This window comes from Rhincodon typus, chromosome 3, assembly GCF_021869965.1.
Source record: "Rhincodon typus isolate 14 chromosome 3, sRhiTyp1.1, whole genome shotgun sequence".
Lineage (NCBI taxonomy): Eukaryota > Metazoa > Chordata > Chondrichthyes > Orectolobiformes > Rhincodontidae > Rhincodon > Rhincodon typus.
The window spans coordinates 114,893,406-114,909,771 of record NC_063334.1 but is presented as its reverse complement, the minus strand read 5'-3'; the positions used below and the strand labels follow the sequence as shown (position 1 = coordinate 114,909,771).

General features: G+C 42.4%; 1 protein-coding gene across 3 annotated transcripts in view; it reads right to left on the bottom strand.

Annotated features, from left to right (window-relative positions):
• LOC109929408 (15-hydroxyprostaglandin dehydrogenase) overlaps nt 1–15,463 on the bottom strand; it is a 57,454-nt gene extending 41,991 nt beyond the window's left edge. For 2 of the 3 annotated variants that reach the window (XM_020529076.2, XM_048595089.1), the window contains exons 1-2: nt 15,247–15,449; nt 5,429–5,552 (exon numbers count right to left, since the gene is read on the bottom strand). In XM_020529076.2, the coding sequence (XP_020384665.1) occupies nt 5,429–5,552; nt 15,247–15,339 (217 nt within the window). In that variant the 5' untranslated portion in view covers nt 15,340–15,449. Of the gene's footprint in view, nt 1–5,428; nt 5,553–15,246 lie in introns of all 3 variants that reach the window. The other variant, XM_048595088.1, reaches the window with a different exon arrangement.
• Between the last annotated feature and the right edge of the window lie 903 nt (nt 15,464–16,366).

Genomic DNA, 16,366 nt, shown 5'->3' with positions numbered 1-16,366 from the left:
ACACACACACTCACACACACTCACTCACACTCGCATTCACACACACATACCCATACCACACACACACACACACTCACTCACTCACTCACACACACACACACACACACACACTCACTCACTCACACACACACTCACTCACACACACACACACAAAAAAATATAATGTACATGGTGAAAATTTTTGTTCTGGTCTTGTTTCAGGGTTTTTCCTTTTGTCAGCCAAATTTTAATGAAAGGGAATGACATTTACTTTAAAACCAAAAATACTTGTGGAATGTTCCTTTACCCACCATCTTGATCCAGCCGTGATGTCTACCTATTTCCCAAGAGGTGGAGATTGTTACATATTTTTGCCTGGTTTTAGGTTAACAGAGGGTAATCAATTAGTGACTTGGAGGTGAATCCAGGTGCTGCTGTTTCTGGGTCTGGTGGGAAGATCATGGGTACTGTGCTTCTCCTGTTTCCTGGTCTCTGGTTCAATATTCCCCTCCTGCCAGTCCCTGCCCACCCAAACATTAACACTCAATCCCCATCCTTAATCCTTCCCAATACATCTTTCAGATTTAGGAACCGAGATTAAAATATGTCTTTTTTCCCTTGTAGGCTCCGGGGGACTACATTTTCATTATTAAGTAATGCAGTCACATAATAACAACGTCCTCTATAATCCTATTGATATTTGGGGTATTTGGACTTACAGAGAAGGGTACACCAACACCTTCAGTAATGACCACTCTTCAACCACTAAACTCAAAGTTACAACACACAAGCAAAACATTAATTTATTAACCTCCCCCCCGCCCCAAACAGTAATTAAATTTGCTCAATGCAACACTTTTTTCACACTAACACACACTTCTACATACAAGAAGTCATCACAAATGCACAAAGCTGAAACATTTGAATCAGGTAGTTACTACCTTTGTCACTGTATTTCAGATCTCAGATTCAGATTTAAATTTCACAATTAAAACTGTGTTCATTGCAATGGCTCCAATGCATTTCCCTCCCATGCTGAAGCTCCTGAACATAGGCAGCCTTAAGTAAGAAATTCCACATTCATTTGCAAGTAACAGATTACCTCAATTATTTCCAGTTTCCTGGCAGATGGTCAGCTGAGTATTTCTCTGTTGACACGTTTCAGACTGTACATTCTCTTCTGCTACCTCATTTGCCTTGAATTGTCGACCCACTCCTCTCAGGCCCCTCAAGCTCTCACCATCATAGTGCAATTTGTCATTGACAGGGGGTCTCATAGAAACTTAGAAAATTCTAACAGGACTTGACAGGCGAGATGCAGGAGCATGAAACCAAGGATCATAGTCTAAGGATATGGAGCAAAGGTTTATCATAGAAGCACAGAATTTGCTGTACAGAATGAGGCCATTTAACCCATTGTGTCTGTAGCAATGAAGAAAGAGCTACCCAACTACTCCCATTCTCCAGCCCCTATCTCTGTAGCCTATCTCCATTAGGGCTGAGACAAGGAGAAATTTCTTCACTCAGAGTGTGGTGAGCCTGTGGAATTAAACTATCACAGAGAATGGTTGAGCCCAAAACATTATGAGTTTTTAAGAAGGAGGCAGATATAACTCTTGTGGCTAAAGGGACATGGTGGGGGTGGTGGGGGTGGTGGGGGCGGAGGTGGTGGGTGGAAATTAGGCTACTGAGGTCGATGATCAGCCATGATCATATAGAATGGAGTAGCAGGCTCAAGGAGTCGAATGGCTTATTCCTATTCACATCTTCCATGTCTCTGTGAGTGGGTCACAGCAGAGGGGATGGCCTAATAGTATTGCTGGATTCAGATTCCAGAGACCCAGGTAATATTCTGGGGACCTGGGTTCAAATTCCACCATGGCAGATGGTGGAAAATAAATTCAATAAAAATCTAGAGATAAGAGTCTAACGTTGACCATGTATCCATTGCTGATTGACAGAAATAAAAATCATCTGGTTCACCGATGTCCTTTAGAGAATGAAATCTGCTATCCCTACCTGGTTTGGCCTACATGTGACTCCAGACCCACAGCAATGTGGTTGACTCTTAACTGCCCTCTGGCCAATTAGGGACAGGCAGCAAGGCCCTCAGTCCTCATTATGGGTATTAACGTAAGCATTACAGCATTAGGTTAAGTACCCTGTTGGGAAAAAAGTACACACAACCTGCATAACCTCCAAGTCCTGAAATGGGCACTGAACACAAAGCTCTGAATCAGAGGCAAAAGTGCATGTCCATGTCACAAGACCTACAGTGCCACAGTGATGAATTATTTTATTGCACCCTTAGTTTTCTGTAAGTGGATTTATAACTCGTAAAAAGCGCTACAGATTACAAGTTCACAAGGGATAGTAAATTAAACAGCTGGGGTTCCAAAGAAGTATTTTTGATCAAATTTAATTAAATGATCTTTGAAAATAGTGAAACATCACAAATTCAAATACCCTTATATGATATAGTTACACTATGCTGGCTCATCCCCATTTAATTCTTGCTTTTGGAACCAGGGTTGGGTTTTTACTGTCAGTCTGTTTACAAGAAAGGGAGAGTACTGCTTCAACGATGCTGGTACGCATTAGGTTATGTATTAAACTAGCATTAGAGTATGCATGAATCACTCTGAAACTGCCTAACTCACGTCACTTTGAAATTTAAATCTGGCTCACACGTTTTTTAAACCAAATTATAGAGGGATTACATCTGAACTGAATTCATAATGCTAAGATTTGAGCCAAGACCCCTACATACTGGGGCTGCCAACCCTTCAGGATTGGCCTGATTCCCAGGAATTGAAGATCAACTCTTCAAGGCACTGCTTTGTGTGTGCAACACCGGAGAAAAATCACAGGCATACTGAAAACAAATTTGTTTTTGCCACTTTCTTTGAACATTTCTCTTCACCTGATATAAAATGATATTAGGAATGGGTAAAATGTCAATTTGGTGAACTGTCAAACACCACCTAATTTGATAATGAGTCTTTCTGCTTCCCAGTTGGTTTGGGAAAGACAATGTGGCACAAGGATGGCTGACTCAATGCTGGAGCATGGAGGCAGATCATGTTATGAAACCTCCAGGAATACATTTAATCAGAATTAGAATTATTGAATCCCTACAGCGTAGAAGCAGCCATTCGGCCCATCAAGTCCACGCCAACCCTCTGAAGAGCATCCCACCCAGTCCCATTCCCCCAACTGTATCACTGTAACCCTGCACTTCCCGTGACTAATCCACCCAGCCTACACATCCCTGGACATTATGGGCAATTTAGCAGGTCAGTCCAACTAATCTGCACATCTTTGGACTGTGGGAGGAAACCAGAGCACCTGGAGAAAACTCATGCAGACATGGGGAAAATGTGCAAACTCCACACAGACAGTCACCCAAGGATTGAATTGAACTCGGAACCCTGGTGCTGTGAGGCAGCAGTGCCGACCACTGAGCCACCATGCAAGCTATGGAAGAAAATAGAGTTAGAAACCCATCTGTGACAGTGCCTTGGACTGGGCTGATGACAAAGGGGAGGCATAAAGTGAATTTTGTTTAACCAAAATGCTACTAAATGCAAAATCATAGCTCTTCCGTCAGCCTGATGATTGGATTTCAGGAACCTGAAATTACATTTAAGTTAAAAGCACATGATTATTTACTGCCTTTGCTTTATATTTTGCTTGTGACGTGTTAATAGGAAGTGGATCTTTTAAAATAGAATATTCACAACTTCCACTAAAGCGATATGACTGATGAAATGATTGCCACGGTGGTGAGGGTTTATCAGTTGTGAAAGCATTTTCTTTAGAGCCAGCCTCCCATTGCCCTGAACACAAATTTACTTTGACTAGAATCATTGATATCACTCCCGTCCATTTTATTGTTGATTCTAGCTCAAGTTACAGTAACCATTGACATTCAGAACAAAGGTGAAATACTGAAAGTGCTTAGATAGTGCAATACCATCTATGGAGAAGATAGCTAAGCAAACATCTCTTCCTCAAAGCTAAAAAGTTGAACAAGCTGTTACAGCCAGACCAGGAGGGCTGAATCAGCATCTCCATTTTCAACCTCTGCAATTAGCTATGAGAAATGTTTAAGTTCTTTTTGAATAAATATATGTATAAATATATAAAGCAAAAAAATATAAAGCAAAGGTGGTAAATAATCATGTGCTTTTAACCTAAATGTAATTTCAGGTTCCTAAAATCCAATCATCAGGCTGAGGGAGGAGCTATGATTTTGCATTTAGTAGCATTTTGATTAAACAAAATTGTTTCCTTCATGCAAAATATTGTATCTCTCTCCAATAAAAAAGCAATAAACCAGTTCAGCAGAAACATGAAGGATCCATTTACAAGGTTTTATTGAGTGAATAAAAGAGAGCATTTTATTATTTACAGATTCATGGGAACATCACCACTTGCAGGTCACCTTCTAAGCCTGACACAAGATGGTTCATGACCCTGATCTTAACTCTCTTGTACATACGTCAGACAATTGGTGTAACTCACCAGGTGGGAGATGAGGAGATGCAGTGATTTGTTATGATCTGGAATGATCCGACTGACAGGATGGTGGAAACAGATTGAGCAGGAGTTTTCAAAAGGAAATTTGAGGCTTGCACGAAAAGAACACACTTGCCGAGAAAGAGCAGGTGGTGTGACTCATTGGATAGTTCTTCCATTGAGCAGGCATGAATTTGATGGGGAGAATCGCTCCCTCCTGCACAATTTATTTCCATCTTTACTTCTATGGCTAATCTCCAATAATTCAAGAACAATGTGAGCGACTTTGGAGCCTCAATCATCGTATGGTATTAACTGCGTCTTTTTTACTGTTTGATTTATTAGTGTTTAATACGATTAATATTATTAGTGCATTTGGCTAGATGGTTAGGATGAGGTGCAGAAAGGCGCCAATAGTGACTGGTTCAATGGCTGTGAGAACTGAGTTAGCCACTTCACCAACTCCCACATATTACCCCCGGTAATATCACGGCATAAGCCATGGACAATGATGACGCTACATAGAATTCCTACAGTGTGGAACCAGGCCCTTCGGCCTAACAAGTCCACACCAACCCTCAGAGCGTCCCACTCAGAACCGTTCCCCTATAACCCACCTAATCTACACATCCCTGAACACTATGGGCAATTTAACATGGCCAATCCACCTAGCGTGCACATCTTTGGACTGTGGGAGGAAACCAGAGCACCTGGAGGAAACCCACACAGACACGAGGAGAATGTTCAAACTCCACACAGACAGTCGCCTGAGGGTGGAATCAAACCCAGGTTCCTGGTGCTGTGAGGCAGCAATGCTAGCCACTGAGCCACTGTGCCACCACATAAAAAGAGAGAAGTAAAGTATAAATATTGGAAGAATGCTCTTAGATGAGAAATATTTAAATTGTAAAATAATATTTCAACTGACCTTTCAGCTGGGGCAATGATGTGACATCGCAGGTGATAAGGGCAGTTCTTCCAGGTCCATATCTCAAGTCAAACTCTGCTTTAGTAATTTCACCTTGTGCCTGGTTGATATCGCATATAACCACCTGCAAAGGTGAAAAATAGACCCTTATGCCAAACATTGAAACACAGTGCTGCATTGTGAAATGAGAAAATAATTACTCCAATAACCCTTTGCACATTTAATGTTAAGGGTGGTGAAGAATCATTGAATCATTAGAACACACAGTCGAAGTCCATTCAACTTATTGGTTTTTGTTGAAAAAGATCTTTCTAACTTCCCCACTGATCCTACTACCAATCAGTTTAAATCTATGTCCCTGGTCCCTAGTAAGGCAAGGAAAATAAAATCGACTCTATCCAGGACCCTCAGAACCTTGTGCAGCTCTATCAAATCACCCCTCAACTTCCTCTGAAGGATCACAATTCAACCTACCCAATCTCTCCTCACAGCCGCAAGAGGTACCTTGATTGGTGATTAACTGAACAATCAGCACTCTTAAAATAAATCCTTATTTTCATTCATGCAAACCGCAGAATCATGGAATCCCCACAGAGTGGAAACAGGCCATTCGGCCCATTGAGTCCACACCGCCCCTCCAAAAAACAACCCACTCAGATCTATGTCTCCCAACCATATCCATGTGATCCTGCATTTCTCGTGACTAATACACCAAATCTGCATATCCCTAGATGCTATGGGCAATGTCGTATGGCCAATCCACCTAACCTGCACATCATTGGACTATGGGAGGAAACTGGAGCATAAACCCATGCAGACACAGGGAGAATGTGCAAACTCCACATTGGTATTTGCCTGAGGGTGGTGTCAAATCTGGGTTTCTGGCACCATGAGGCAGCAGAGCTAACAACTAAGCCACCGTACCACCCTGGAAAGAAGGAAAGAGCATCTCCCATTTCAGGATGCTCTGAAGTGTTTCATCGACGACGGATTTTTTTATTACCTGGTTGCAATATTGTAAACCATCGCAAGCTTCAAAAAATCCACTCAGGAGTGAACTCTGAGGCTAATTGGATCTCTGACCGACTTCAATAAAAATAGTATAACATTTTGTCATTTTACAAAACTTTAAATTTTGAACCATTAGCTGGATCACTTCTGCTTCATGTAGAGTTTGAAGACAAAACATTAGATAAGCATGATTCAATCATCACACTCTGCAACATTAAAACTATAAAATCATATGATATAGGACCAGAATTAGGCCATTCGGCCCAGCGAGTCCACTCTGCCATGGCTGATATGTTTCTCAACCTCATTCTCCTGCATCTCCCTGTAACCTTTGATCCCATTACTAACAAGAACCTATCTAACTCTGTTTTAAAGACACTCAATGACTTGGCCTCTGCGGCCTTCTGAGGCAATCAATTCCACAGACTCACCACCCTCTGGCTTAAAGATTGCTCCTCGTCTCAGTTCTAAAAGGTCATCCCTTCGTTTTGAGGCTGTGCCCTCGGGTCTTATTCTCTCCCACTAATGGAAACATCTTCTCCACGTCCACTCTATCCAGGCCTTTCAGTATTCTGTATTCATGCTTTTATAATTTCCTAACAAATATGCTCTTCAATTAAAAAAAAAATCACTGTAATAAAAAGAAACCCGTGGCACGGTGGCTCAGTGGTTAGCACTGTTGCCTGATAGCACCAGGGACCCGAGTTCGATTCCACCCTCGGGTGACTGTCTATGTGGAGTTTGCACATTCTCCCCATGTCTGCGTGGGTTTCCTCCGGGTGCTCCAGTTTCCTCCCACAGTTCAAAGATATGCAGGCTAGGTGGTTTGGCCATGCTAAGTTGCCCGTAGTGTTCAGGGATGTGTAGATTAGGTGGGTTACAGGGGGATGGGTCTGGGTGGGATGCTTTGAGGTTTGGTGTGGACTTGTTGGGCTGAAGGGCCTGTTTCCACACTATCAGGATTCTATGATAATCGTGTATACTAAAGTATGATGAAGTATTTTCTTCCAATTGGATAAGGAAATAAGGTCTAAAGATTCAGGGAGATTATGCAATGCAGGAATAGGAGGGTGCCATTCAGCCCCGCAAGCCTTCAATCAGTCATGGCTAAAATCTTTACCATTCACCTGCCTTGGTGTCAGAATTTGCCCAAGTCTTGTAGTTAATTCCGCTTTGATGCAATGATCTGAATCTGAATTCAGGTGGTTATTGCTTCAAATGATGGAAGTAGAAACTATAGCAGATATGTTGGCTACATGTCATGTCTGATACGAGTGTTGGGTATTATACAGAGCAGTGGAAATATCCAAGCAGTATTCCATTGACAGTTTTGGGTTATCTTACTGAACCTTTTGTAGTATTAACTGCTCATCATCTGGCTGAGAAGGAACTCACTTCCATATATGTCTGGGCATTACGTGATATAACTCAGCTTAAAAGAATGCACAAAATACCAGGGAACTACCAGTTTAAAGTCAGAACTCTAGGTAGCGTTTGGAAATGCAACATCTACCAAGTGTGATCACCATGCGTCTTCCAGAAACCAGATTATATTTATTTTTTGCTTAGATTTTATAGTTATTATGCTATTGGTGGCTGAGTAACTACCTTGCATTTGGATGTCACAGTCTGCCTGAATCACGAGGAATTATTTAATTGTGCTTGGAAGATTTCCTCACACTGGGTTAGGTATATTCTAATACCTTATTGTTTAGGAAAAATGTTTTAAAATGATTGGAAGATTTCTCAGTGTTAACCTGAGGTAGAAGATCATAATCACACCCTAGACTTTGAACTTAAAAAGCGAGGCAATAGTTGTCAATGCTGAAGAGGGCTGCACTGTCAGAGATACCATTCTTTCATTGAGATATAACGCTGCCTCCTCCGATGACTGTGAAAAGTCCCATTATACTTTATGGAAACCTCAGGGAAATTCTCCACACACTCCTGATCATAATTGCAACCAACAGCCCCTGGACAAACCAGAGTAACTGGTCATTAACACATAGCAATTCATGAGAACTTGTTAGGTGCAAATTCCTTATATTATCACAGCAATTATAGTTCAGAATGGAATTCATATGCTGTAAAGCACTGCACAACAAACTGAGATCACAAAAAGCACAAAATAAACAAAAAGTCATTCCAGACACAAAATATTAATTGTGTTTCTTTCTCCAGATGATGCCAAACCTACTGATTTTCTCTAGTGTTCTCTGTATTTGTTTCAGTTTTCCAACAGCCACAGTATTTTGCTTCTATTACAATTTAAATTGACACACTTCCTCCACCATCTGTAAACTCCTCCAGCCCTGCAGCCTTCCAAGAATTCAGCCTTATTCCACAAAACTGACCGTGTGCCTGTCCATGATTTCCTTCACCCCACCATATGGCTTAATACCTCCTTCAGAGGTTCTGTGCCAAATACTGATTCATAATGTTTCTGCGAAGCACTTTGGTACATCCTCATGACATTAAAGGTGCCATGTAAATGGAAACTGTTATGTCAGTGTTGATGCCTACCTGTGCCTCCAGTTTCATTATTTTATTTTGATTCTTTTTGGTATTGACATGTCTGAGTCCAGATATTTTGCCTCTCACCCCCTCAATTCCAGCCTTCCCCAGCCTCCCTTCAGCTGGTTTTATATTCTCGGTACATTGCTGATGTAGTTACGTCTGTTCTCTGTTCTTGACCCCAACTCAACTCATTAAAATGCTATTCAAAAGCAGATATTAGGTGCTTTGATGTGCAGCTTCTTGTTTCCGTAGCAACTCTTTTTTCATCATGGAAGCAATCTTAGCTACTGATAAGCTCCATCATTCATTATTTAGTAAACAAATGATTAACTTCTGTAACTTTCAAGGCTGTTTTGGATGGCAGTGGAAACATCTCACGTCGTCTCTTTTAAAATTTGTTTATGTTTTCCACCATCCTTTCCTAAGATATTTCTTTTTAACAGTTATCTCAAAACAGGATGCTGCTCCTGCACATTTTTTTTCACATTCCAAATTGATCTTCAGCATTTGTCGGCTACCTGTCACCATTCCATCTTTATCTTAATTTTTACTTAGCAGTCAAATATCCATCTTCCTGAACAGAAATTACACCAGAACTTGCGGTTCTACAGCACCTTTAGTGATAGCTGTAGAAAATGGTTACCACTCTTACCTCCAAGTCTACTGATTATTCACGCCAGGACCTGACCATAATATTTAGACTGAAGCCATCGAGAGAGTGCTCATTGCTAGAGATGCTGCCTTTCCGATGGGATACCTACCATATGTTATAGAGTCCTGGAGGTATAGAGTAATACAGCATGGAAACAGGCCTTTAGCCCAAACTGGTCCATGCTGACCATGGTGCCCACTCAGCTAGTTCCAATTGCCCACATTTGGTCCATAATCCTCCAAACACTTTTCATCCATGTACCTATCCAAACATTTTTTTAATATGTTGCTATTGTACCTGCCTCAACCACTTTCTCTGGCAGCCCATTCCATCTCTGCATGAAGAAGTTGCCCCTCAGGTCCTTCTTAAATCCTTTCACCTTAAACCAATGATTTCTAGTTTTCAATTCCTCATCCCTGGGAAAAAGACTATACGCATTCATCCTATCTATGTTGTGAGCAAACAGAGTTGCAGGATTTTAACACAGTGACAGTGATGGAAATGGCAACTTTGTTCCCGGCCAGGATGGTGTATGGCTTGGAGGGGTATTTGTAGGTGGTTGTGCTGCCCTTGCCCTTCTCTATGGAAACCTGGTACAACAACTGCTGTGCCCAGGACCGTAAGAAACTACAGAAGGTTGTGTGCACAGCCCTGACCATCACGGAAGGCAACCTGCCATCCATGGACTCCATTCACACCTGTCTTTGCCGTAGAAAGGCTACCATGATCATCAAAGATCCATTCATCCCCAGTCATGCTCTCCCACGACCTCTTCTGTCAGGCAGGAGATATAGCAGCTTGAACACATGCACAAGCAGTTTCAAGAACAACTTATTCCTGACCGTTATTAGACTGCTGAATGGACTTTCTAACTTTAAATAATGTTGATCTTGCTAATGTTGATCTTGCTTTGAGCACCTCCTGTGCACATTAACCTTGTATGCCTTGCTCTGACTAAGCACTGTGATCTGTATTTCCTTGTTGACTATGATCTGCCTGTACTGATCACAAACAAAGCTTTTCACTCATTTTAGGTACATGTGACAACAATAAATCAAATCGTGAACAGGTTGGAGGCTGCAGGTAGCAGGGGAATCCATCCCCGCCTCTTCGACCTGTTTGTTTCCTCTCCACCTATCCTCTCCTCTATCCATCTTCTATCCGCCTCCCACTCTCTCCTTATTTATTTCAGAACCCCCTTCCCCTCCCCCTTTTCTGATGAAGGGTCTAGGCCCGAAACGTCAGCCTCTCTGCTCCTATGATGCTGCTTGGCCTGCTGTGTTCATCCAGCCCTGCACCTTGTTGTCTCATCATCAAGTTACAGTTCAGATTATTGATTGCTGCATTACCTTAATATCCAGTGCAAGGCTTAACACTGGCTGCAGTAATGAGGGAGTGCTGCACGCGAGGAGATGTTATTCCTTAGGTAAGATGTTGAAATGAGTGCCATTTGTCCTTTCAGGTGCATGTAAAATATCTCTCCGCACTGTTGCACAAAATAGGCAGGGCAGTTTTCCACAGTAACCCAGCCAAAAGTTACTCCTCAACCAAATCGATTATCTGGTAAACATTATAAACATCGCTGTTGATGGGAGCTTGCAGTGTGTAAATTGGCCATGTTACGACAACGAATGACTTCATTGGCAGTAAAGTGCTTTGGGAAATCCTGAGATCATTTGTAAATATCATTTTTTCTCTCCATTGACCCACAGTTAATTGCTGCATAAGCCAAAGGGAGCAAAGAGAATGGAAAATCAGCTGACCAGAATTTGACCTAAAGGAAAACAGCCTGGAATTCTATTTTAGTTCTCTGTCAAATACTCAGCGAAAGCAGACTAACTGGCTAAAAGTGGACATTTACCTCATTTCTCTGGTGACTTTACAGTTCTCCCATTAAGATGATGGAGAGAGGACAAAACATTTTGAGACCCCATTTCTTTTTTTAAATATTGATTCCTGTGGCTAACTTCTTCCCTTTGATTGCTTTACTTTGAAGTTTCCTGTCAAACATTATTGCATTAGATCTCTAGTATCAAGTATTTAGCTAAATTTTCTAATGCTTGCATTTTATAGTCATGATGTACACAACCAGCTGATTGATACCTTATTCAGTACTCTGAACTGAACACGTACCAAACCTCTCAGCTTATTTGCTTTCAAATTCTGTCCTTTTGAATTAAATATATTTGACTTTTTACTGCATTTGTGCAACGTATTACAGTCTATCATTTACCAGGAGCATTAATTATTTCACTAAGTACCTTATCTACCAATATTTGAAGGTACAAACCTCAAATAACTCTTGTCACTAAACAATCCCCTGGGCTATCTGATGTCATCTGAGTTGTGGTTAATTGTACATTCACGACCATTTAATAATCATATTAATCAAAATACCTTCTATGTATTTAACTTCCTATTTCCTATGATTGTGCATTCCACTTTTAGACGACCGCGTAATCAGGTATGTTTATGCTCAGCCACAAAACTCCATCCACCGTATCAAAGAAATGAATAGGCAGTTAGCCTGAGAATATATCTCAACCAGAAGAGCATCACGTAAGCAAATAATATTTATGCCAGATGTCTATATTTTGAGGAATACTAGGAATGGGAGTGAGTCATTTAGTTCCTCAAAATAATGCATTTTATTTCTTTAACGGTATTTGATTGTTGAAATCAAGGCCAGAATTTACTGTCCATCCCTGATTGTCCTTTAAGGTTCAGTCACATTACTGTGCGTTTGGAATTATATGCAGGCCAGACCAGGTAGTGATGGCAGATTTCCTCCCCTAAAGGGGACAGGTTTTTACAACATAAAGATAATTGTCAAGGTTACCATCACTGAGACTAACTTTATTACCTAGATTTATTAATTGCATGTAAAATCCACCAGCTGCTGTGGAGGCATTTTAACATTTTAATAGACAGAGCCTCTGGAGAATTAGTTCAGTGACATTACCATCTCCTGATGCCATTCAATTAATCATGACTGACTTGTACCTTAAACTCATTTACATAATATAGAACAGTACAGCAATCTAAACTAATCCGTATCCCTCTGTTCCTTGCCTGGTCATGTGACTGTCTAAGTGTCTCTTAAACATTGCGATCGTCTTTGCTTCTACGACCTCCCTGGTAGTGCGTTCCAGGCACCTACCATCCTCTGTATAAAAATCTTTCCTTACACATCTCTTTTAAACATTTCCCCTTTCACCTTAAACCCATCCCCCCATGACCCCCTCCACCTTAGTATTTGATGTCCTTGTTCTTTCCATAACAATCTTGAATCTAACAGAATTATGATCACAGTCTGCAAAATGCTCTTCCAGTTAGATATTGATAGGTTAAGTAAGCGGGCAAATATTGGCAAATGGAGTATAATTTGGGAAAGTGTGTAGCTAATCATTTTGGAATGGAGAAAAAAAGAACAGTATCACTTAAAAGAAGGAAAACTACAGAAAGCTGCAATACAAAGGGACTTGAAGAGTGAAGTCCCAACTTGTTTAGCCTTTGCTCATAAGACAATCCATCCATACCAGGGATCATACTAGTGAACCACCTCTGAACTGCCTCCAATATCTTTCGTTAATTAAGGTAATCAAAACTGCTCACAGTACTCCAGATGTGGTCTCACCAGCACCTTATACAGTTGCAGTAAGACTTCCCTACTTTTATACTCCAACCTCCTTGAAACAATGGCCAACATTTCCTTAGCCTTCCTGATTACCTGCTGCACCTGTGTGCTAACTTACTGCATTTCATCCACAAGTACCCCAACTTTCCTTTATTGTTTCTTGATACTCTGACCAAATGGCAGCTGTTAGATCTCAGTCTTGTAAATATCAATGAGCCCAGTTTTTGAGGAGTTAGGGTTCCAGGTTTAATAGCCCAGCTCTAATTTTAAGATTATGTTGCCATTGTCCTTCATCTCCCACCAGAGAAAATAACAATTACTAGAACAGATCAGCTGTCTTCCCAGTAAAATAATTGCTCCTACAATATTCAATCATTCTATATCAAGCTGGAAAATCTCCATCAGTAGTGTGATATAACTCCAAAGCCTCTCCATCTCCCTTCCTTGCCTCCTCTTTAACACTCCACTCACTTTTCCCAACTCCCCTCAAGCCTTCTCTGCCTCCCTGCCACCTCCCACCCCTTCATTTACTCCAACCTTCCCCCTCACTCTATCACCCTTCACCTTGATATTCTCCCTTTCCTCTTCCTTCTTCTCCTCACTCTCCCTTCCATACCTGGCTCCTGTGACCACACCTCATCCTCTTCCCAACTCTCCAATATTCCCTTCCTAATCCACCAATCTCCTCTGCACACTTCTTTAGCCTCTCCGAGCCAACCCACTACCCTATGCCCCCTCCACCGTTGATTCCCATCCCTTCTTCTTTCTCCTGCCAACTCCTCACCCCTCCTTGTCAGCTTTCTTCCCCTCCTTAACCCCTTGGCACCCCTTGCTGCCTGTGGATCTTTTCAGGGAGATGGCTATCCAGAGCCAGGGGCTACGGGCACAAATCTCTCCATGGCAACTAGTGAAATTTCAACACGAATGAATTAAAACGATCTGGAATCTAGAGTTAACCTCAGTCATGATGATTATGCAGCCATCATTGCTCTTTTATAAAAATCTATCTGAGGGGCTAATGCCCCTTTAAGGAAGGTAAAATCCGCCATCCTTACCCAACCTGGCCTACATGTGACTCCAGCCCCACAGCAATGTGGTTGGCTCTTGTCTCCCCTCTGAAAATGCCCCTGGGAGGCCATTCAGTCCAAGGGCAATTAGGGAATTGGCAATAAATACTGGCCTTGACAGTGACAACTCACATCACATGAAGTAATAAGAGCTATTTTTTTAATAACGAAGACTACTGAAATCTTAATCAATATTGACCACTAAGCCTCCACATCTTTAGGTTCCATCTGGAAACAGGAAGAACGGCGGTCGTCAGTTGTGTTCTGAAGAATGCATATCATTTGCCAGGCTAAGTTTGAGTACACAAATCTGTTTATCACTGATAGTAACAACTTCCTCTCCCAGTGCTGAGCAGGAAACATATGTGCTGGATCACTGTCAATCCTTGGCCCCCTTCATCCACCCCCATAGGAAAGATACCTAGTCGGTCCGTAACAAAGCACAAGAATGGTTTCAATGCTGAACTTTCTCTGTGCTGTCTGCAGATTGGGAGCCTGAGAGTGTGGAATGGAACAGGAGAGTCTGGAATCGACAGGAACAGGACGGGACCAGAAACAGGGTGGGTGACGAATGACACAAGGAAGAAAAAGGTGGCTGATAAATAATCCTTGAGTTTTGAGGTCGATTCCAACCCAGCGAGCAAGCACTCCTCTCCCACCTACTCAACACTGTCACTGCAACAGAAAGTAAAACCTGCTCCACGCACTTCTCAATTGATGGTGTAGTAATAGAATGGAGAGTATTTACGCAGCACAGTATGTGAGTTACTAAAACCTGAAAGCGAAGCTGTTACTAAAGGAAAGGCAAATAATATTTACTTAACCATTGCTGCCTGGCAAAACAAATACATATTATACAACATGCTATGCAACAAATACATATCTACAGCTCCCCACTCCAGCGGTTCTGGATTGGGATGCCCTTGTGGGTTACCTGTGCGCCTTTCTTTAAGAGAGATTCAGCGAACGCCTTTCCCAGCCCCTGTGACGCGCCCGTTATCAAACCCACACAGTTCTTCAGGATCATCTCACTGGCGGTGCTGCACTGCTCAGATTTTCCAGCTGGGAGCTTGCCCTGCTCCTACCTGCTCTCGCACTGACAAGGAACTTCTTGCTGCCTAATGACCAACACTGCAAGCTGGCCCATGGCCAGGAAACGCCTGCAACAGCGACAATTTCAAGAAGTAGCAGCCAATTTCCAAAAAGCCAAGCTATCAAGGGGGTTCCACAATACAAAAAAATTTTAAAAGTCCTGACTTAATAATCGCGATGCATCCTCCACATTGAAGGAACATTCAGTTCCTCCATGTGCCCGGTTTTATTTTATTGCAAAATATTCATTACAAAAATAAACTTTATACATATATTCACAAACGCAGTTGGGTTCCTAAACCCGAGATAGTAGGAACGGCAGATGCTGGAGAATCCGAGACAACAAGGTGCAGGGCTGGATGAACACAGCAGGCCAAGCAGCATCATAGGAGCAGAGAGGCTGACGTTTCGGGCCTAGACCCTTCATCAGAAAAGGGGGAGGGGAAGGGGGTTTTGAAATAAATAGGGAGAGAGTGGGAGGCGGATAGAAGAGGGATAGAGGAGAGGATAGGTGGAGAGGAAACAAACAGGTCGAAGAGGCGGGGATGGAGCCAGGAAAGGTGAGTGTAGGTAGGGAGTTAGGAAGGGGATAGGTCAGTCCAGGGAGGACGGACAGGTCAAGGGGGCGGGATGAGGTTGGTCGGTAGGAGATGGAGGTGCGGCTTGAGGTGGGAGGAGGGGATAGGTGGGAGGAAGAACAGGTTAGGGAGGCAGGGACGAGCTGGACTGGTTTTGGGATGCGGTAGGGGGAGGGGAGATTTTGAAACTTGTGAAATCCACATTGATACCATTGGGCTGCAGGGTTCCCAAGCGGAATATGAGTTGCTGTTCCTGCAACCTTCGGGTGGCATCGTTGTGGCACTGCAGGAGGCCCAGGATGGACATGTCGTCTGAGGAATGGGAGGGGGAGTTGAAATGGTTCGCGACTGGGAGGTGCAGTTGTTTGTTGCGAACCGAGCGTA